A 21,971-nucleotide genomic window follows, 5' to 3' on the forward strand; every position below is an offset into this window, starting at 1 on the left:
GCAGCCCCAGAAGAAGCTGACGGAGACAGCATTAGGACCCTGTCCAGGCTTAGCTGTGACCCTCAGCAAACTATTACTTCACCTCCCCGAGGCCTGGTTTCTTCATCAGAACAATGCTACCCAAAGAAGTGGCCAGGGTGGTGGAGCCTGAAGCTTATACATTGGGTGGGAGGGAAGGAGAGGGCCTCTTTAAGAAGAAAAAAATGCAAACTTTGAATTCAAAACTGCTTACGGGACCTTGGAGAGAGCTCCCTGCAAGGGAGGGGAGCTGAGAAATCTGTCTGGGATGCTACCAGTTAGCAGGGAGATGATTTAAGTAAAGCTCCCGGTGCGAAGCAGGACTCGATAAATGTTAGTTTGGGGAATGAGATGATGCAGGGGAAGTGGCAGGGCTTGAGTGCAAGGCTATAATTTCAGGGAGGAAGGAACGCTGGCCCACTCATCTGAAGCAGAGATAATGACAGAGGATGGGGTAGAAGAGAAGCCCCCGAGGCTGTCTTTAGCTACAGGCTTGGGTCCTGAAGGCCATGGGTGACCCTGGGCAAATCACACCCTGTCTTGGCGCCACTGTCCTGCCCAGGAAAATGTGGCTGGAGTTGCACAATCTCTGCCTCTCCCTCATTTCCTCTACTCTCCCCATGGAAGCCGAGAAGCAGTTAGAAGTGAGTGAGGCTTGTTCTGTTTTTAGCAACATAAGAAAGAAGCGCTCCCGGAAGGGCCATCTTACAGTGCAGGGACAGTGAGACGTGGGCACCCCGGCCCTGGGAGGAACATGAGAGGGGCCACACGGGTGTTTTCTGGGAGGAAGGCCTAGGATATCGGTTAAGGTCCCCACCAAGTTGCTCTGCGGTCCCAGCTCTGCCGCTTTGTAGCTCTGCAACCTCTGGTAGAGTCCTCTACTTCATTCCCCAATTTGCAGGCGTCAATGAAAAAATATAGCTAGAACATTTAGAGGAGTGTCTCTCCCTTCGTAAAGGCCTTAATAAAAGGTAGTTATTAAAATGATCTCTGGCAAGCACTTGGCCTAGTAGTCAAGACACCTGGCGGACTGCTTGTGTTTGATGCCTGCCTCTGGCTCCTGATCCCAGCTTCCCGCTAGTGCAGACCCAGGAAGCAGCAGGTGATGGCTCAAGTGGTTGGGTCCCTGCCACCCACGTGAGAGACCCAGATTGAAATCCTGGCCCCCAGTTTTGCTTGCAGATATTTGGGGAGTGAATCAGTGAATGGGAGTGAACTCTCCTCTTTTTTTTTTTTTTTTTTTTTTTTTGACAGGCAGAGTGGATAGTGAGAGAGAGAGACAGAGGGAAAGGTCTTCCTTTTTGCCGTTGGTTCACCCTCCAATGGCCGCCGCGGCCGGCGTATCTCGCTGATCCGAAGCCAGGAGCCAGGTGCTTCTCCTGGTCTCCCATGCGGGTGCAGGGCCCAAGCACTTGGGCCATCCTCCACTGCCTTCCTGGGCCATAGCAGAGAGCTGACCTGGAAGAGGGGCAACTGGGACAGAATCTGGCGCCCCGACCGGGACTAGAACCCGGTGTGCCGGCGCCACAAGGTGGAGGATTAGCCTGTTAAGCCACGGCACCGGCCATGAACTCTTCTCTTAAATGTGTGTTTTTAAGTGTATTTATATGTGTGTGTATAAAAATATTTGTAGAGATACATAAATAATATTTATAAACCTATCTCTATATATGGCCCTGAAGTCAGTTTTTTGTTCCTGGCCAGTCCTATTAATGTTGGGAAGAGAGGCAGAATCTCTGACTTCTTGGAAAAGAAGATAGATCTGTGCTTAAAACCACAATTTATATATAAACATATATATATATATATATATAGAGAGAGAGAGAGAGAGAGAGAGATGTGTGTACGTGTATATATACATATCTACACATATCTACATACATACACACATATATGTCTATTTCCCTGTTGTCGTTGCTGTCACCATCACTGTTATTGATTGGCTAGTATCAGCAAGGGTGGGTGTCCTTCCCCAGTCCCTCCTTCCTCTCCACTTCCCTGACTCCTCCCTGGAGCTCCTCCTCTGGACTTCCACTGGACTTCTTCAGGCTGGAGGAGGCGGTGCCCTGAGGAGGGAGGAGGGAGGAGGTGGGTGGGGCCTCATTCCAGCTGGGCCAAGGCGGGCTGAGGCACAGCAGCTGAGTTGGGCTTGCACCTGCACCAAGTCACCTCCCCAGCCTGCCTCTTTCCACTGAGCTCTCCCTTTCTGAAGCAGTCATGCCTGTGACAAAGAGTGCTGAAGGTCCCCAGGGAGCCGATGCCCTCAAACTGGATGTCATGCCGTCCCCCACAAGTGCCAAACACCTTCAGAACAAGGACTCCAGCTGTGTGGATGGAAACTCCTCAGAGTCACCCGGCTTGGAGAAGACCAAGGGCATAACGTGAGTGCTGCCTCTGCCCTCCAGCCTGCAGGCTTGCATTGATCAAAAACCAGGGGTGGGTGGTGTATCTGACCCTCTGTCCACTGTGCAGATGGGGAAACCATGATTGCAAAGGGTACAGGCAGAGGCAGGGTCAAGAGAAGAGCTGAAAGGATCAGGAGCGAGAGTGTCAGAAAAGCCCTTAGGGAGTGTGGTGATCCAGTCTCCAGCATGTTTCTGAGGGATTACTGCAGCCTGCACAGTGAGTCATTGGCTGGATTGGGACTAGAATCCAGCATCTTGTTCCTGTCCGGTCCTGTTGCAGAATCTCAAACCTCTTGCAGGAGAAAGTGGGTCCTGGGCTTGAAAGCACAGTAACCTCACTGTGGGCCAAGCCTCGCCTCCTCCTTGCCTCTTTCCTGCCTGCCCCCTGCCTCCCTGCAGCAGGCCCCGGCCTCGGCTTCCCTGGCAGATTGCAGTGATGACAGCAGCAAGCGCAGCACGTGGGACACTGTCGTTTCTCCCAGTTCCCAGGAGATGGGGGCTGGGGGTGGGCAGAGCTATCATTTGTGCGATTTTCTTTTTTTTTCTTTTTCTTTTTTTTTAGATTTATTTATTTATTTGAGAGGCAGAGTTACAGAGAGAGAGAGAGAGGGAGAGAAAGAGCAAAAGGTCTTCTATCTGCTAGTTCACTCCCCAGATGGCTGCAATGGCCAGAGCTGGGCCCATCCGAAGCTGGGAGCCAGGAGCTTCTTCTGGGTCTCCCACTTGAGCCATCTTCTACTGCTTTCCCAGGCCACGGACCAGTGCCCATATGGGATGCCAGCACTGCAGGCAGAGGCTTAGCCTACTACTCCACAGCGCCGGACCTTTGTGTGATTTTCAAAACAGAAAAGAGGGAAGCCAAGATAGAAGGCGCCCTCTCTCCTTCCTTGCACTTGACCCCACCACTCAGCCAGACCAGCTGGTTCGCTTAGGGGAAATGGTGCAGGAGGTGGAGGTGGAAAAGCTATGCTACTTTAAGATGAAAGTCTTTTTTTAAAGACTTATTTATTTTTATTTGAAGGTCTGAGTTACACAGAGAAAAGAGAGGCAGAGAGAGACAGAGAGAGAGAGGTCTTCCATCCGATGGTTCACTCCCCAATTAGCCGCAATGGCCAGAGCTGCACCGATCCGAAGCCAGGAGCCAGGAGCTTCCTCTAGGTCTCCCATGCTGGTGCAGGGGCCCAAGGACTTGGGGCATCAGCTACTACTTTCCCAGGCCATAGCAGAGAGCTGGATTGGAAGTGGAGCATCCGGGTCTCAAACTGGCGCCCATATGGGATGCTGGCACTTCAGGCCAGGGCATTAACCCACTGCATCACAGCCCAGCCCCAAGATGAAAGTTTTGACAACATAATGTAGCTCCAAGGGCACTGCATGGAGCATCAGAAGGCCTGAGACCAGGTGGATACTTGCTCCTTTTTCTACACCTCCGGTTCCTAGGAGGCTGAGCGGGGAAGAGTAGAGTGGGGAGTTGGGAGGAAACAATCTCCATGGAGACTAATCTAAGGGCAGAGTTGGGGTGTGCAGCAGGGAGGGGGATGATCCTAGAAGGGGCAAAGCCTCTGCAGAGCCACCCTGAGGGATAGTTTAGGGACGGTCTCAATGACTGGCACTGCCCTGGGGGCTCCCAGGCATTAGTGATCTGCTCAGACTTTGAGCTTTTTGGGCCTTGGAGCCATTCTCTGCTGAGTAGGGGAATTTCTCAATCAGAGGCCTTGGGGGAATCTTGGTGACCTGACCTGACACATGGTTGGGTAGCAAATTCAGCCACTTAAGGATCCGAAAAATAAAGCAGAAAGCTGGAGGGGGCCTCCAGGCTTGCAGAGAAGTCACACAGCAGGCTGGGTGAGTGTGGCCCCCCCATTCAGGACCCCCCGTTGCGGCTTACCAACTTGAGCAAGTGACGGGACTTCTCTGCGTCCATTCTCTGGGAAGTGAGGGTTCCTTCTTCCCGCAGGCTACACCAGTGACGTGATCATAAATCCCCCAAGCGCGGTGCCTGATGACACTCCAAGGTCATCGAGCAGCTCAGATCTAAAACCTGGGTCTTCCAGCTCCCAGTACACAGCTTGGCATGACTCACCACACTATCCTTTTTAACTGGCTGCGTGGCCCAAAGTTAAAAATTTTGATTTCCTAAGTCCTTTAGTTAGAATTTTCCAAAGTGACCTGTTGACCCTTCCCTAGTTACAAAACAAGCCCATCACGGGGGGCCGTGGGGTGCAGTGCGCTGTCAGCGATGTCGACACCCACGGGGCTGGAGAAAGGCACGCGGAGACTCAACATGCCCTTTCTCCTCCAATTGTTCTCTTTAACCCTTAACCAATCTGCCGCGAGCTCCTTAGCAAGCGAGAGGACTTAGGGGTTTAACACGAAGATTGGGGGGGGGGGGAGGTTTGGTGCAGTTCTTTCAAGTATGACAGAGTGTCAGCAGAGGGGCCCACGGTGCCCTTGGTGACACAGGTGGTTCAGTTGCCGCCTTGAACTCTAACCCCTGGCTTCTTCAGCTCTGGAGGCCTAGCTCCTCCCAAACTCTTCTGTTGCTTCTTGAAGTGTCTCTTTGCTAGAATAGAAGGCTCTACTGGAAATATTCCTAGGTTTCCAGAGTTAGAGCCGTAAACCCAATTCCCACCTTGATTCAACCTGGTACAGGTATGAGAAGGTGGAGAAACAGGCTTGCTTTCTTTTATCTTTTTCTTTTTTAAAAATTTATTTTATTTATTTGAAAGAATTACAGAGAGAGAGTGAGACAGAGAGAGAAGGAGCTCTCTCTATCTCTCTCTTTTTTAAAGATTTATTTATTTATTTGAAAGTCAGAGTTACACAGAGAGGAGAGAGAGAGAGAGAGAGGTCTTCCATCTGCTGGTTCACTCCCCAATTGGCCACAACAGCCAGAGCTGCGCCAACCCGAAGCCAGGAGCCAGGAGCTTCTTCTGGGTCTCCCACGTGGGTTCAGGAGCCCAAGCACTTAGGCCATCTTCCACTGCTATCCCAGGCCATAGCAGAGAGCTGGATCAGAAGAGGAGCAGTTGGGTCTCAAACAGGTGCCCATATGGGATGCCAGTGCTTCAGGCCAGGGCTTTAACCCACTGTGCCACAGCGCCAGCCCCCAGGCTTGCTTTCTAATTCACTGGCAGAGAAGTTGCCTCTCTGGAAGTTTTGTCCCTGATGGTCTAGACAACCTCCACATCTGACTTAAAGACAGGATCTGGGGTTTTGTTTTAGTTGTGGTGGGGGTGAGGGTGGGAGGTGGGCATGCCAATCCCTAGACTTGATGTCTTGCGATGAGAAACAAACCTAAAAACTCTCTGGAACCCAGTCTCCATGTGATCCTGTCCTGCCAGACTCCAGCTGGGGACTGGTTCACCGGACCTATTTATTCAGAAGTCACAGTGATCCCTCTGCTGCCTGCCATTTCCCCTTTCTTGGAGTTCAGTCCTGTCTGTGACTGGTTTTAAAGCCTTGAGCTAGTGGCTGTCCCCACTCTGAGCCTCAGTTATAACATAGGCCATCCTTTTATTCATTCTGTCTGGTTGTCTCCCAGAGGCAGCTCAGCTAGAGTGGGGATGAAGAACACCCCTGGATTCAAACTCTGGCTCCCCAGTATGTCCTTAGACAAGTTATTAACAATCTCTGTGGGGCCAGCATTGTGGCTTATTGAGTTAAACTGCCACCTGCAACACCAGCATCCCATATGGGTACTGATTCAAATCCTGGCTGCTCCACTTCTGATCCAGTTGCCTGCTAATGTGCCTGGGAAAGCATCAGAGGATAGCCCAAGAGCTTGAGCCCCCGTACCTAACTGGGAAACCCAGAAGTTCCTGGCTCCTGGCTTCAGCCTGGCCCAGCCCTGGCTGTTGTAGCCATCGAGGGGAGTAAGGCAGCAAAAGGAAGATCTCTTTTTTTCTCTCTTTCTCCCTCTAACTCTGCCTTTCTAATAAATTAAAACATCTAAAAAAAAAATCTCTGTACCTTGGTTTCCTATTCTGTAAACTAGTGTTAATTTTATCCACTCTGTCATCTTAAGGAGAGCATTGAAGCCAGTAATGCAGATATCTCCTTAAAATGCTGAGGTCAGTCTCAACGTGAGTGTTACAGCTGCATCTGTTGAATGTTCGCTGCTGATGCCAGAGCAGTTCTGGGAAGACTGGAATGGTTGGCCACCATGCAGAAGGCCCGGATGTTGGATGAGGACATGGCACCCAGAGATAGCCAGCAGCCCACCGAGAGCACCCAACTCATGTGCTGGCATGCTGAGAAGCAGTGGCTGCTGGATCTCCTCCCCGTCCACACACCCATATCCTCACATCTCCTTCCTCTCCTTCAGAGACTTCCAGACCTTGATTCACCTGCTGAAAGGCAACATGGGCACAGGCATCCTGGGACTACCCCTGGCTGTGAAGAATGCAGGCATCCTGGTAAGAGGGACTGCTGCTGGAGGGGCCCTTCGCGCTGGGCTGTAGGAGGGAGGGAGCAAGAGAGGCTCTGGCAGTCTACAATAGCCTGCCAAGAGCAGTCTGGCTGAGGGGCCGCTTGGTCCCGACTTGAAGTGCAGACTTCTGCCTTGACTTTGAGTGCCGGCTCTGCCTCAGCCTCTGTGACCTTGCATAGCCATTCATCTGCTCTCGGGGGCTCAGTTTCCTCCTTGTAGACTGCAAGGGTCGGACTCTGACCAGTTTTCCAATAATGCTCCATAGAGCACCAGGTCTCCCTGAAGAGGCCTCAGGAGCCCCTAATGGAACACGTGGTCAGGATTCTGAAGCCCCTATTCCCACCGCAATACCCCAGTGTGACTGTCTTATCTACCATATTGGAATACTACTTGACATTATATTTGAAAAACTTGTTGCTGCTACAAAGAGTTTACAAACAAGTTTGCAAGAAAGTTCTTTGCATCTTTTTTTTTTTAAAAAAAGATTTATTCATTTATTTGAAAGGCAGAGTTAAAGAATGGCAGAGGAGAGAGAGAAAGAGGTCTTCCATCCATTTGGTTCGCTCCCCAAATGACCTCAATGTTTGGAGCTTGGCTGATCTGAAGCCAAGAGCCAGAAACTTCTTCTGGGTCTCCCACGCAGGTGCAGGGGCCCAAAGGCTTGGGCCATCTTCCACTGCTTTTCCAGACCTTTAGCAGGGAGCTGGATCAAAGAGGAGCAGCTGGGACATGAATCAGTGCTCACATGAGATGCTGGTGCCGCAGCCCAGCCCACTATACAACAGCGCTGGCCCCAGTTGTTTGCGTCTTTAATGAGTTCGGTGTCCCAGATCCCTCCATGCAGTACTCTTCATGAATCCTTTCTTTTCTCTCTTCCTTTGCCCCTTCCTTCCAGATGGGCCCCCTCAGTCTGCTGGTGATGGGCTTCGTCGCGTGCCATTGTATGCACATCCTGGTCAGGTGCGCCCAGCACTTCTGCCACAGGTGAGGAAAACAATTCTTGGTGTCAGTCCCTTTGGTGTTTGGATATCAGGGCCACCCCAGAAACATCCTGCATAGAGCAAGCGTTTACCTCTTAGTTTTCTCCAACAAGGCCGGGAGGAAGAGCGGAGTGTCCAAGATGAAGCTCTATGGTGTGGCTAATTAGGTGATTTCAATCAGGCCATTGTGCTTATCTGGTTGGCCCATCTATCAGTTGGCCGTAAACAAGCCATGCCTGACCCCGCCTCGGAGAGTTGTCATGAGGATCCAGTGGGAGTCATGGGTAGGAAAATCTCTGTTCCCATGCAAGGTGTGCATTGTGACTTGCTAGCTAATAACTGCCTCACTGGGCAGGTGAGGAAAACCAGCCACTGAGGAATTACAGCCAGGTGTCAAAGGCTAACTTGGAGCTTGGGTATCTGCCCCATAGTTCTTTCTACTATCTAGCTGTGTCCTGGCTCTGTGTCCCCTGACTTTTGAGTGTGTTATCTCAGGTTAAACCCAGGCAAGTGTGTTTGTACTCTCTCTTGCAGGCTTAACAAGCCCTTCATGGACTATGGGGACACAGTGATGCATGGGCTAGAAGCCAGCCCCAGTGCCTGGCTCCGTGACCACGCCCAGTGGGGAAGGTATCTTGTTCTTTCTCTACCTACAGGGGGATGGGATACAGGAGGGGAAATAGCTGTTGTCAGGAATGTCTGCTTCTGTGGAAGGATGGGTCACGTGGCACAGAATGTCAGATTTTCTGCGGGGGAGGGATTCATTGATGGCATCGTGGATTCAGTCCTCCTCCTTGCACACCTCCAAAGACAGGGTGCTCATTACTTTGCTATTCAGTTTTAACAAAATTCACTCTTTTGTTACACTATATTGCTTATATGTGCCAGGCCCTGGGATTGCACCATAGGGAACAAGACTGGTTGATACTGAACAAGTAAGGAGATTTTGGCAGGGGGGGCGTGGAGGGGGAGTCCTAGGCTGGAACAGATGAGATGAGTTCTGAAGGAGGAAGAATTCCCTAGGGGAAAGTAGGCAGAGGACTGGAGGCCCTCCAGGAAGACAGAAGAGCAGGCATGAAGGCTTTGAAGAGGAAGCTCTATTTGACTACTTCAGGGAACAGAAGGACAAGGCAGCTTGAGGACAGAGTCAGGGAGGTGAAATTGAAGAAGGAGTCTGGTGTGCAATCAAGTAGTACATTGCAGGCTTGCTCAAAGGTTCTGCTCTTTTCTTAAAGGCAACCAAGCAATCATATTTGCATTATTCAAACATATATCCGGCTTCAGTGGGAACAGATGATGAGGGAACAGTTATAGATGGACTCAGGCACACGAGGAGGCCCTGAACAACATCCAGACAGTGGTGATTGTGGCTGCTACCCATCTGGTCCAAGAGGGACTGAAGCAGGTGACTCGGTCACTAACTCAGTTCTGGGAGAGAAATAGAAAAGTCGAGATTGACTCAGATTTCCTGAAGACTTCTATTCTGGACAAGCTGGGTTTGAGGAGCCTACGAGGCATTCGAGTGGGGTTGGTCAAGAGGGAACTTGTGGGTCTGCAGGCGATGCAGAATTAAAGTCAGCGGCCGTGAATCCAAGGCAGAAGAGGCCTGTTAGGGAGAGAGTGCGTAGCGACAGGAGAGGAAAAGACCAAGACATTAAGGACCCTTTGTTAGCCTGAATTCTTATGCCCTGAAAATCCCACCTTTTAGCCCTCAGTGGTGGCACAGAGTAAGTCAGCACCCGTGGTCTTCGGAAGCTTGAGACGAAGCTGCTCCTTTGCCCGTGCTGTTAGACCTGTCCCCACTTCATCCTATTTCCTAAGCCCCATCAAGATTGCCAGTCTCCCTTGAACTGTGGGACCCCAGACTACTGCAGTACTCGTGACGGGCCCCTGCCTGTGTGACGTAATCTACAAGGCCTCACGGGCCTGGCACCACCCTTAGCCCAAAGCCCACGATCATACATGGCATCCAGAAGTCCAGCCTCTGCACACTTCAGGAAAGCTCTGGGATAATGGCCAGAAATTTCCAGCTGTAGGACCAGACTTTGGCCTGCCACAGCCCCTCAAATCCTCCCACTCACTCAGGCACATAAAAAAAGCTTTCTTCCTCCTACGAGGGACTGGGCCCCACTAAGTCAGCACCTCTCCTGGAACTGGAAATCCTTTACTACAAGCTCTGCTCTCAGCATTCAAGGGTATCCACTTTTCTTCTTCTCCATCCTATCTTGTATTTCATATGCAGTCAGTCAACAAATACCCAGTGAATGCCCGCAGCATGGCCAGAAGTGCTTTGGGCCATGAAACTCTAGTGAGGGAGAATAAGGGCACCATGGAGACCCGAGCTCACTCTGGCTTCAAGGCCCACCCTGAATTTACTTCTTTCCCTGCCATTCACACCTCTCTCAGGGTCACCTGGATTCCCTGTCCTTGTAACTCTACTGAAGTCCCATCCGTCAGTGTCGCAAGAGAGCTCCATAACTGCACCTTCCTTACCCTAGAGACCCTCTCAGCAGTAGTGTGAACAGTCAACTCTTCCATTTTCCAAACGTTCTCTCCCCACTTGCCTTCCATGGACCCTCCTCCCTAGATTCCCTCCTGCCTTCCTGACCGTTCCTCTGCATTTGTTGTCGGCTCATTGCTTCTATTAAATGTCAGTGTTCTCCAGAGTTTCGAAGGCTGCCTTCCCCTTCTCGCTCTGCAACACTGATCAGCCTGCTCACGGCTTTGTCCTTTACCTACAGCTCAGCAGTTCTGGACCTGGAATCTGCCTCCCACAGGAACCTCCAGCTCAACAATTCAGATGCTGACTGTTGCGTTTCTTCTCCTTCTCCTAAAACCTTTTCTTCCTTCTGAGGTTCTTGGTTTGTTTTGCTGTTCAAGTCAAAAGGCTATATGTATCGGGGGCCAGCGCTGTGGTGCAGCGGGTTAACGCCTGGCCTGCAGTGCCAGCATCCCATATGGGCACCGGTTCGAGACCTGGCTGCTCCACTTCCAATCCAGCTCTCTGCTATGGCTGGGAAAGCAGTAGAAGATGGCCTAAGTCCTTGGGCCCTGCACCCATGTGGGAAGACCCAGAGGGAGCTCCTGGCTCCTGGCTTCGGATCAGCACAGCTCTGGCCATTGCAGCCAATTGGGGAGTGAACCATCGGATGGAAGACCTTCCTCTCTCCTTTTCTCCCTTTCTCCCTCACCTCTCTTTGTGTAACTCTGATCTTCAAATAAATAAATAAATCTTAAAAAAAAAAAAAAGGCTATGTATCAGGGACTGGTATTGTGGCATAAGGGGTAGACTGCTACCTGTGAAGCCAGCATCCCTTCTGGGTGCCAGTTCAAGTCCTGGCTGCTCTGCTTCTGATCCAGCTCCCTGCTAATGTTCCTGGGAAAAGCAGCAGAAGATGGTACAAGACTTGGGCCACTGCACCCATGTGGGAGACCCAGATGAAGCTCCTGATGCCTGGGTTCAGCCTGGCCAGGCCCTAGTTGTTGCAGCCATTTGGAGAGTGAACCAGCAGATGGAAGATTGATCTCTCTCTTTCTCTCTCTCTCTCTCTCTGTAACACCACCTTTCTAATAAAATCTTTTAGAAAACAAAAAGCCTGTATATTACCTTATATTATTTCCTTCTCTCACCAAAAGACATAGTAGATTACCAAATTCTATGAGTTCTGTCTTCATAGTATAAGGATACTTTGAAAAGTTTATGGAAAAGTGGAATTAAAAAAAACACCTTTATTTTGATGCAAAACGATTTTAAAGTCATGTATAGTTTTTTTGTAATACATATTTTTACAAACTTTTTTTAAAAAATCTTTATTTATTTGAAAGTCAGAGTTACACAGAGAGAGAAGGAGAGACAGAGAGAGAAGTCTTCGATCTGCTGGTTCACCCGCCCCCCCAAATGGCTGCAACAGCCAGAGCTGCACCGATCGGAAGCCAGGAACTTCTTCTAGGTCTCCCAAATGGGTGCAGGGGCCCAAGGACTTGGGCCATCCTCCACTGCTTTCCCAGGCCATAGTAGAGAGCTGGATTGGAAATGGAGCAGCCAAGACTCGAACTGGCGCCCATATGGGATGCCGGCACTGCAGGCAGTGGTTTTAGCTGCTATGCCACAGTGCCAGCCCCATTACAAATTTTTTGAAGATTTCTCATGTTGTATGGATCACAAATATTTTTACACCAAAGTAAACTTATCTTTTAATTCCATTTTTTATGAACATTTAAAATACCTTGTACTTTAAAAAGAAAAAAAGATTTATTTACTTGAAAGAGTTACAGAGAGAGGGAGAGACAGAGAGGTCTTCCATCTGCTGTTTTACTCCCCAGATGGCCGAATTGGCCAGAGCTGCGCCGATCCGAAGCTAGGAAGCAGGAACCTCCTCTAGATCTCCTAGGGTCCAAGGATTTGGGCCATCTTCTACTGCTGTCCCAGGCCATAGCAGAGAGCTGGATCAGAAGAAGAGCAGCTGGGACTAGAACTGGAGCCCATACGGGATACCAGCACTGCAGGCCAGGGCTTTAACCCACTATGCCATAGTGCTGGCCCCACCCTTGTACTTTTTTAAGATTTATTTTTTATTTAGTTTAATAATAGAGTTACAGACAGAGGGAGAGGTCTTCCACCTGCTAGTTCAGTCCTCAAATGGCACGCCAGGATCCTGGAACTCCATCCAGGTCTCCCACATGGGTAGCAGGAGCCCAAGGACCTGGGCCATCTTCATCTGCTTTCCCAGCTACATTACCAGGCAACTGGATTGGAAATGGGACAGGCAGCACTCAAACTGGTGCTCATATGGCATACTAACATTGCAGGCAGCAGCTTAACTTGCTGCACCACCATGCTGGCCCTCATGCCTGTATTTTTTATTATTATTATTATTTTTTTTTTTTTTGACAGGCAGAGTGGACAGTGAGAGAGAGAGACAGAGAGAAAGGTCTTCCTTTGCCGTTGGTTCACCCTCCAATGGCCGCCGCGGCCAGCGCGCTGCGGCCAGCGTACTGCACTGATCCGATGGCAGGAGCCAGGTGCTTCTCCTGGTCTCCCATGGGGTGCAGGGCCCAAGCACTTGGGCCATCCTCCACTGCACTCCCTGGCCACAGCAGAGAGCTGGCCTGGAAGAGGGGCAACCGGGACAGAATCCGGTGCCCCGACCGGGACTAGAACCTGGTGTGCCGGCGCCGCAAGGCAGAGAATTAGCCTAGTGAGCCACGGCGCCGGCCATGCCTGTATTTCTTAAAATGCTCTAATTCTGTCTTCCTAATGGCCATGTCTCTGTCCAAGCTGCCACCATCTTCCACTTCCATTTTTGCAAAAATCACCTAAACCGACTCTTCGCCCTCATTCTTACTCTGCAGTGACTCTCCTGAAATGCTCTGTCCTCACTTCTCCCCTCTTTCCTCTACTCCTCCCTTCCCTGTCCATTCCCCCTCCTTTTTTTTTTTTTTTTTTAATTTGACAGTGTTAGACAGTGAGAGAGAGAGACAGAGAGAAAGGTCTTCTCTCTGTTGGTTCACCCCCCCAAATGGCCACAACGGCTGACGCTGCACCGTTCCAAAGCCAGGAGCCAGGTGCTTCTCCTGGTCTCCCATGCGGGTGCAGGGCCCAAGCACCTGGGCCATTATCCACTGCCTTCCCGGGCCACAGCAGAGAGCTGGCCTGGAAGAGGGGCAACCGGGACAGAATCCGGTGCCCCGACCGGGACTAGAACCTGGTGTGCCGGCGCCGCAAGGCAGAGAATTAGCCTAGTGAGCCACGGCGCCGGCCATGCCTGTATTTCTTAAAATGCTCTAATTCTGTCTTCCTAATGGCCATGTCTCTGTCCAAGCTGCCACCATCTTCCACTTCCATTTTTGCAAAAATCACCTAAACCGACTCTTCGCCCTCATTCTTACTCTGCAGTGACTCTCCTGAAATGCTCTGTCCTCACTTCTCCCCTCTTTCCTCTACTCCTCCCTTCCCTGTCCATTCCCCCTCCTTTTTTTTTTTTTTTTTAATTTGACAGTGTTAGACAGTGAGAGAGAGAGACAGAGAGAAAGGTCTTCTCTCTGTTGGTTCACCCCCCCAAATGGCCACAACGGCTGACGCTGCACCGTTCCAAAGCCAGGAGCCAGGTGCTTCTTCCTGGTCTCCCATGCGGGTGCAGGGCCCAAGCACCTGGGCCATTATCCACTGCCTTCCCGGGCCACAGCAGAGAGCTGGACTGGAAGAGGAGCAGCCAGGACTAGAACCGGCACCCACATGGGATGCCAGCGCCGCAGGCAGAGAATAACCAAGTGAGCCACGGCGCCGGCCCCATCCCCCTCCTTTTTTATCTCCTTTTTTCCCATTCCCAAGTGACTCTCACTCAGGTATTGGTTTTTCTAAGGTGGCTGTCTGCCCATAATTAGGGTAAAATGCTCTCTCTACCATGGCCCTATGGCCGTGTGATACATTTCTCCATATCTCCTGCTAGCCTGTAAACCACGAGAGGAAGAGGCCATGTTTATGTGTTCAGCCTCAGTGTCTAACATCCTGTCTGGCACATGGTAGGGACAATGTTGAATGCTAATGGTAGCTAATAAAACCTCATGCGTCTGCCCTGCCTCAAGTACTGTCAACGTCGGGGAATGCTGTAGAGCCAGGTGTGGGGAGAATGAAGAACTTTACCGCTGGCTGAGCTGAGGGTGGTTGGGAATCATTGTTTTTTACATCGGACAAAGAACCGCTGTCACCTCCCTTCTTACTGCCCCTGGTTGGCTGTGATGGAGGGTGCTGGGGACAGCGGCAGATTTGCACATCCACTTGTTCATGGCAAGTTTTCTTTCTCTCCCTCTCCCTCCTTTCTAGGCATATTGTGAGCTTCTTCCTTATCGTCACCCAGCTGGGCTTCTGCTGTGTGTACATTGTGTTTCTCGCCGATAATCTGAAGCAGGTACAGTCTTTTAGAGAAGGTGAGGGGGGAGAGACATGGAGAAGGGAGGCTCCTCTGCTACTTGTATTTTTTTGTTTTTAACAAATTCCTTCTCTTTGAATCCTGGTTGAACTAAATATCTATCTGGATGTTATCAAAGAACCAACTCTCCTCCCCTTCCCCACCCCCAGCAACTCACGTTTCTGCAGATTCCCTTGTGGTTGCTTTTGCCACGGTGCCCTTTGGCCAGGATCTTGGACCTGACCTCAAGGTTGGTCTCCAAAGTCCTGAGCTGGAATGACCCTTGGACTCTGTCAGTTCTCCTGCGTTGGAGCTTAAGCGTACTGAATGCTTCTAAAATTGCTACAGGTTCTGTCTGATGATTCCCAGTCCTCTTTGGGTCATCTTTATCTACCTTGAAGCACTCATGCTATAGCTTTATAGTTGCGGTTCCCAGGGGTTCTTTCTGCTCTTATCCACAAGTTGTCTTGTAACAATTTGAGCAAAATAACATGGATAATGACAGAGGTTACCATTAATCAATAAACTGAACAAAAAATTACTTTAGGGCTCTTATTTCTGTTTATAGTATCAGGAATTCAAAAATGTAAAAAAGTTAAGTAGAAGGTGAAAAACATAGTAGGTATTTATGAATGCCTACTATGAATTAGCTGATTTTATATAATGAATTATATATGTGTAATGAATTATGTATATAGTGAATTAGCTTATTTAAAAAAATTTTTTTTACATTTTTTCTTGAATACTAAGTCTTTGAAACCCAGAGTGTTTTTTATACTTCCAGCATGTCTTTTGGCTTTTTTATTTTTTTTTTAAGATTTATTTATTTATTTGGAAGGTAAAGCTACAGAGAGGCAGAGGCCAAATCTTCCATCCATTGATTCACTCCCCAAATGGGCGCAATGGCCAGAGCTAGGCCAATCCAAAGCCAGGAGCCAGGAGCTTCTTCTGGGTTTCCCACCTGGGTACAGAGGCTCAAGCACTTGGGCCATCTTCTACTGGTTTCCCAGGCCATAGCAGAGAGCTGGGTCAGAAGTGGAGCAGCCGGGACTTAAACTGGTGCCTAAATGGGATGCTGGCACTGTGGATGGCGGCTTTACCCGCTATTCCACAGTGCCAGCCCCTATAATTAGCTTCTGTTGTCAGGTACAGTGCTAAGCATTTCTCATGCTTTCCCTCATCTAATTGTCTCCATGACCTTAGTAGAGTACATAATATGAAAATTGTGGTTACAAGCTCCAGAATGTATATTAAGTATTGGGTGAGATTAAAAGCCTCAGTCTTCTGACATCAGAGCTCAAGTTTTTTAAAGTTGTGTAAAGCATGCCAGCGCCGCGGCTCAATAGGCTAATCCTCCGCCTGCGGTGCCGGCACCCCAGGTTCTAATCCCGGTCGGAGCGCCAGATTCTGTCCCTGTTGCCCCTCTTCCAGGCCAGCTCTCTGCTGTGGCCTGGGAGTGCAGTGGAGGATGGCCCAAGTCCTTGGGCTCTGCACCCGCATGGGAGACCAGGAGAAGCACCTGGCTCCTGGCTTCGGATCAGCGCAGTGCACTGGCCACAGTGCGCCAGCCACAGCGGCCATTGGGGGGTGAACCAACAGAAAAAAGGAAGACCTTTCTCTCTGTCTCTCTCTCTCTCACTATCCACTCTGCCTGTCCAAAAAAAAAAAAAAAAAAAAAAAAAAAACCAGTTGTGTAAAACAAAACAAAATAAAACATAACAAAGTAACAAAATATTTCCTAATCCAATCATTTGTGATTACAATTTAACATTAACTGGTTTGCATTTTTCAATGTCCTTATATTTTTATTTGTTTTTTTAAAGATTTATTTATTTATTTGAAAGGCAGAGTTAGAGGCAGAGAGAGAGGGAGAGAGAGAGAGAGACAGACAGACAGACAGACAGAGAGGTCTTCCATCTGCTAGTTCACTCCCCAGAGGGATGGTTGCAACAGCCAGAGCTGCACTGATCCAAAGCCAGGAGCCAGGAGCCTCCTCCAGGTCTCCCATGCAGGTGCAGGGGCCCAAGGACCTGGGCCATCCTGCAGGGCTTTTCCAGGCCGTAGCAGAGAGCTGGAACAGAAGTGGAACAGCCAGGACTTGAACAGGCAACCATATGGGATGCCGGCACTGCAGGTGGCAGTTTTACCCACTATGCCACAGCATCGGCCCCCTTACATTTTTTCAATGTAATTTTTCTTAGTTCCATCACACAAATTCACAACAATTAGTCTTTCATTGTGGATATTTCTTTTGTTTGCCTTTGTTTTTCTGCTTGAATTGGTTGCAGTGGCACACAAGTCTTTGTGTAGCCCTTTATTTCCTGAGTATTTACAAAGGCACATCAAAAGGTTCCTTGGAATTAGAATTAAAAGATACATTTACTTTGATGCAATTTTTAAAAATTCATGCATAGTTTTTCCAAAATATGCATTTCTATGCACTTTCTGAACACCCTTTGTATTCTTAGAGTTATCAAGTGAAAGAGTTTATTTTGAAGGCTCTTGAAAATACATTTCTAGATTATTTTTCTGAAAGCAATTTCCTATCTGTAGAACTTTGGCTTCTGAATTTATTTCTATTTGCACTTACTTGTCATCTACAGTATTTTAAAGATTTATTTAAAAGTCAGAATTACAGAGAGAGGAAGAGACAGAGAGGGCGAAAGAGAGAGTGAGAGATCTTCCATATGCTAGTTCAGTGCACAGTCTAGGCTGAAGCCACAAGCCAGGAGCTTAATCCTCGTCTCTCATGAGGATGCAGGGACCCAAACACTTGGGCCATCTTCTGTTGCTTTTCTCAGGCATATTAGCAAGAGCTGGATTGGACTTGAACCAGTGCCCACATGGGATGCCGGTGTTGCAGGCAATGGCTTTACTGCTATGCTACAATGCCAGCTCCTCATCTACAGTTTTTATCAAGGCAGGTGCTATCTTGAGGCATTTACAGCCCAAGAGAGGTGTCTTTTAAAACAGAAAATGTTGAATATCATATGATGTGTTGGTGACAGAGTAGAATGCCACTAACACCACGTGAGTCATGGGGGTGTGTATTGTGAACTGGAGCAGGCAAAGCCACTTCCAAGGGGTGCATCTTGGCCGGGCATTGGAAGGCAGCTTGGAGGGAAAGGGGTAGCCAAGGTGGGAGAATGAGTGAAAATCCAAAGGCAGGAATGTAGGGACTTGTCAAGAGAAGCAATACAATTTGTTACAGAAGAAAGTTTTAGCCATAGGAAGGGAGGACCTGGAAGGCTGGATAGGGCCCATTTTTGTAGGTCCTTGCATTTTTTTTTTCCTACTGTAGGGAGGAATCAGAAAAAAAATAAGATTCACTGATTTCATCTGTGTAGCCACAGTGCTCTGTTAAGTGAAAAGAGTATATGCTCTAGTTACTATTTTGTAAAATGAAAAGAATGTGTATCATACATGCTATTGTGATATTGTATAAAAGGTTTACTGATGAATGTATTCTAGGATGTTAATGTGCCTGTCCTTAGGTACTGAGACTACTAATGCTTCTACATTTTCTTCCTGCTTAACTCTAGCTTCCAGTCATTCTGCAATGGATTGTATTGCTTGATTAGTCTTACCACTTGTGTTAGTTAGGTCTTGCTGATTTGAAACAGGATGGTACCACCCACCCACCCCTGACTCTGGGTGGGGTGAGGGGTTGCTATTATCACAGTGGTTGGAGGATGTTAATAGCTTTCATTGGGTGAGAACTGGGGATGGTAAATATTCTGCAACGAGTGGCCCAGTCCACACAAGGAAGAATTCTCTCTTCCTCAAGGATGAGTGAGAGTGTTTCTTGTTTATCACAATGATTGGGAGATGTTAATAGTTTTCACTAGGTAAGATCCAAGTATGCTCAGTGTTCTACAATGAATGGCCCAGTCCACACGAGGAAGGGTTTTCTTATTCACAATGGCAGTATTGGTCCAATTAAGAAATAAGTGGGACCGGTTCTGTGGCATAGCAGGTAAAGCCACTGCCTGCAGTGCCAGCATCCCATATGGGCACCGGTTTGAAACCTGGCTACTCCACTTCCAATCCAGCTCTCTGCTATGGGCTACGAGAGCAGTGGAAGATGGCTCTGGTGCTTGGGCCCCTGCACCCACATGGTAGACCTGGAAGAAGCTCCTGGCTCCTGGTTTTGAATTGGCACAGCTCTGGCTGTTGTGGCCAGTTGGGGAGTGAACCAGCGGATGGAAGATATCTCTCTCTCTCTCTCTCTCAACAAGTGTTGGGTTTTCTGATTCTAAGCAAAAGAAAAAGTATTTTCTTTCATTGAATCAATAAATAAACTTAGTGGAAGATTTTAGCTAACTTACAAAATGACAACAAAAGCTAAAAAAATAAACACGGGTCACAGGACAGAAAAGGAATCGGGGCAGTAGGAAGGTAGAACCGATGGGCAGTATCCTCAGAGAGTATTGCTGATTGGTTTTTATTCTTTTCTAGTTCTGTCCTTGTGTTGCTTTGCATCAGATTTAGATTCAGATTCCTGAAGAGATTCTGAATGCCTGGCTTGAGTCAAAGGTCGATCCTCTAACGGGTCACGTGGTTGCGAGTTACGGTCCTCCCAGGCTGCATTCACTGACCAGGGAGAAGCCTCGAAAAACAGATTGATACTAGCAGGAATAGATGCTGAGTTATCAAAAGCCAACAAATAACCTCTATAAATCCAGTTACTTATTTTGTACCAAGTTAATTTTTTATTAGAGGTATTTGTGCATCGTCCTTTGGAGAAGTGCAATGTGGAGGGTTTAGAATAAGAAGTTCTAAATTCACCTGACTTCTCCCCTGGAGACTCCAGCTCTACCCAGGCATCTGATATGGGCTGGTGCCAGGCTAACCATGCGGCCAGAAGATTGATTGTCCCCTCTTCTTGCTTTTCCCATTGCCTCCTCAGGTAGTGGAAGCTGTTAACAGCACAACCAACAACTGTCACTACAATGAGACGGTGGTCCTGACGCCCACCGTGGACTCGCGGCTCTACATGCTTGCCTTCCTGCCCTTCCTGGTGCTGCTGGTTTTCATCCGTAACCTACGCATCCTGACCATCTTCTCCCTGCTGGCCAACATCTCCATGCTGGTCAGCCTGGTCATCCTCACCCAGTTCATCGCCCAGGCTAGTGCACATCACATACCCAACCCCTCCAGGAGCAGGGCCTTTGTGTTACACTGTGCTTTGGGTACCTGGGGCAGACCCTGAGGCTGCTCAAAGAGAAAAACACCTGGGAGTCATTGGGTATGCCAATGGGCTTCTGGACTTTGTATTTCTGTGTAGTGTTGTCCACTATAAAAGAAATATTAGAAAGGATAGGAAATAAATTGGGGGAAACTCAATACCCATAACTCAACCTCAGAAATGTTGTAATTACCATAATAGATTTGCTTACGGTTTTTCAGACTTGCTGTCTACTCCTCTGTGGCTAAATAATAGAGCTTTTTTTTTTAATCTTGTATTCCCTGTAGGTAATTTGGGGTGCTTGGAATTGTAGCTTAGAGAATGTACAACTATGAGTAACTTGTTAAGTTTTAACTGTGGCACAGATCCTGCTCTCATCTGCCTTTGGCTGCTAGCCAGTCATTGTAGGACTTGTTTATAGCTCAACAGTCCAGGTGTTATTCTTGCAAAATAAGCACAGTTTTTTAAAAGCTAGAGCTTGACCCAAAAAGCAAGTAAGTATTTGGAGAAACAACATGAATGGGTTGATAGAAGGATGAGATAGCAGAGAGACAACCTGATGGGAGAAATGCCAGGATGAGGTACATAGCTCCACACTCTGCTCCTCTTCCATTTAAACTTCATAGAAGCAAAGGGAACTTTCGTGTTTGACTAACTGCCGCCGGTTCCCTAGAATCTTACTATGGCAGCCGTCACAGTGATTTCCAACACCCATGACCACCGTCCACTGGGCATCTCGGTTTGGCACTAATCTGTGAACTCTGAAAGGTTTCCTTCTGGAAGTTTGCAGTAAGCCCAGTGCCCTCCATGAGATACACACCATTCAGGGTACGGACAACATGGGTGCCTCCCTCTTTCTATCCTCCGACTCTGGTATTAGGCAGTGTTAAACTCAACTCTGACTGTTGCCTACTTCCCTTTGAAGTTGTTTGTACTTTTTGACTTTCAATTAAAAGAAAAAAAATCAGGTCTCTTCCCAGAACACTACTATCATAAAGAGCTCAATGGGCTTTGAGAGTGGCAAGCTGACTGCATTTCTCTCTCCTGTAGGAAATTCCTGACCCTAGCCGGTTGCCACTAGTAGCAAGCTGGAAGACCTACCCTCTCTTCTTTGGAACAGCCATTTTCTCATTTGAAAGCATTGGTGTGGTAAGCTTTGGGTTGGGGTGGACTTTCCCTGGTGCTCTGTGTGGCTTTCTGAGAAGCAGCTGTGAGCTCTGAATCTCTGGGTCCTTTTGGCCATTGGGTAGGGCCTGTGGAGAATACACATGGGAGTTAGTAACCTTTAGTCACACTTGGGTCACTTGTTATGACCAGGAGAAATGGAGATTGCAACAGGAACTAGTCAGGAGATGGTTTTATTTTTTTCCTACTATGTCTGTTCATCTTCCTAAGAATTTAGCTTTCCTAATATTTTTTAAAGATTTATTTATTTTTATTTGAAAGTCAGAGTTACACAGAGAGAGGAGAGGCAGAGAGAGAGAGAGATCTTCCATCCTATGGTTCACTCCCCAATTGGCCGCAACAGCCGGAGCTATGCCAATCTGAAGCCAGGAGCCAGGAGCTTCTTCCGGGTCTCCCACGCAGTTGCAGGGGCCCAAGGCCTTGGGTCATCATCTACTGCTTTCCCAGGCCATAGCAGGGAGCTGGATCGGAAGTGGAGCAGCCGGGTCTGGAACCAGCGCATGTATGGGATGCCAGCGCTTCATGCCAGGGCATTAACCCACTGCGCCACAATGCTAGCTAATGGCTGTGTAAAGCTTACACTAAAGGATTTTATTAGATATAAAAGAGTTTTAAACTAGAAAGGGATATGTATATAATAATGGGTTATTATATAGTCTTTACTTCCACATTTGGAGAAGGGTAATAATATTGTTTATATACTTATATATATTTATTATATATAATACTGTTTATATACTTATAAAACTTGCTTTTGCATTTACATAAAATAAAATAATCTTTATTGGTGCATATTCCTGTAAGTTTTGAGAACTGCAAAGAATCAGAATATAGAACAACTCTCCCCACAAAATA

General features: G+C 48.3%; 1 protein-coding gene across 1 annotated transcript in view; it reads left to right on the forward strand.

Moving 5' to 3' along the window:
• The first annotated feature begins 2,235 nt into the window (after positions 1 to 2,235).
• SLC36A2 (solute carrier family 36 member 2) overlaps positions 2,236 to 21,971 on the forward strand; it is a 34,155-nt gene continuing 14,419 nt past the window's right edge. Inside the window, exons 1-7 of the mRNA XM_062188810.1 lie at positions 2,236 to 2,399; positions 6,751 to 6,841; positions 7,751 to 7,839; positions 8,370 to 8,465; positions 14,659 to 14,743; positions 19,653 to 19,871; positions 20,982 to 21,080. Coding sequence (XP_062044794.1) covers positions 2,236 to 2,399; positions 6,751 to 6,841; positions 7,751 to 7,839; positions 8,370 to 8,465; positions 14,659 to 14,743; positions 19,653 to 19,871; positions 20,982 to 21,080 — 843 coding nt within the window. The remainder of the gene's footprint in view (positions 2,400 to 6,750; positions 6,842 to 7,750; positions 7,840 to 8,369; positions 8,466 to 14,658; positions 14,744 to 19,652; positions 19,872 to 20,981; positions 21,081 to 21,971) is intronic.

The sequence above is a fragment of the Lepus europaeus genome, chromosome 4 (genome assembly GCF_033115175.1).
Source record: "Lepus europaeus isolate LE1 chromosome 4, mLepTim1.pri, whole genome shotgun sequence".
In the NCBI taxonomy this organism is placed as follows: domain Eukaryota; kingdom Metazoa; phylum Chordata; class Mammalia; order Lagomorpha; family Leporidae; genus Lepus; species Lepus europaeus.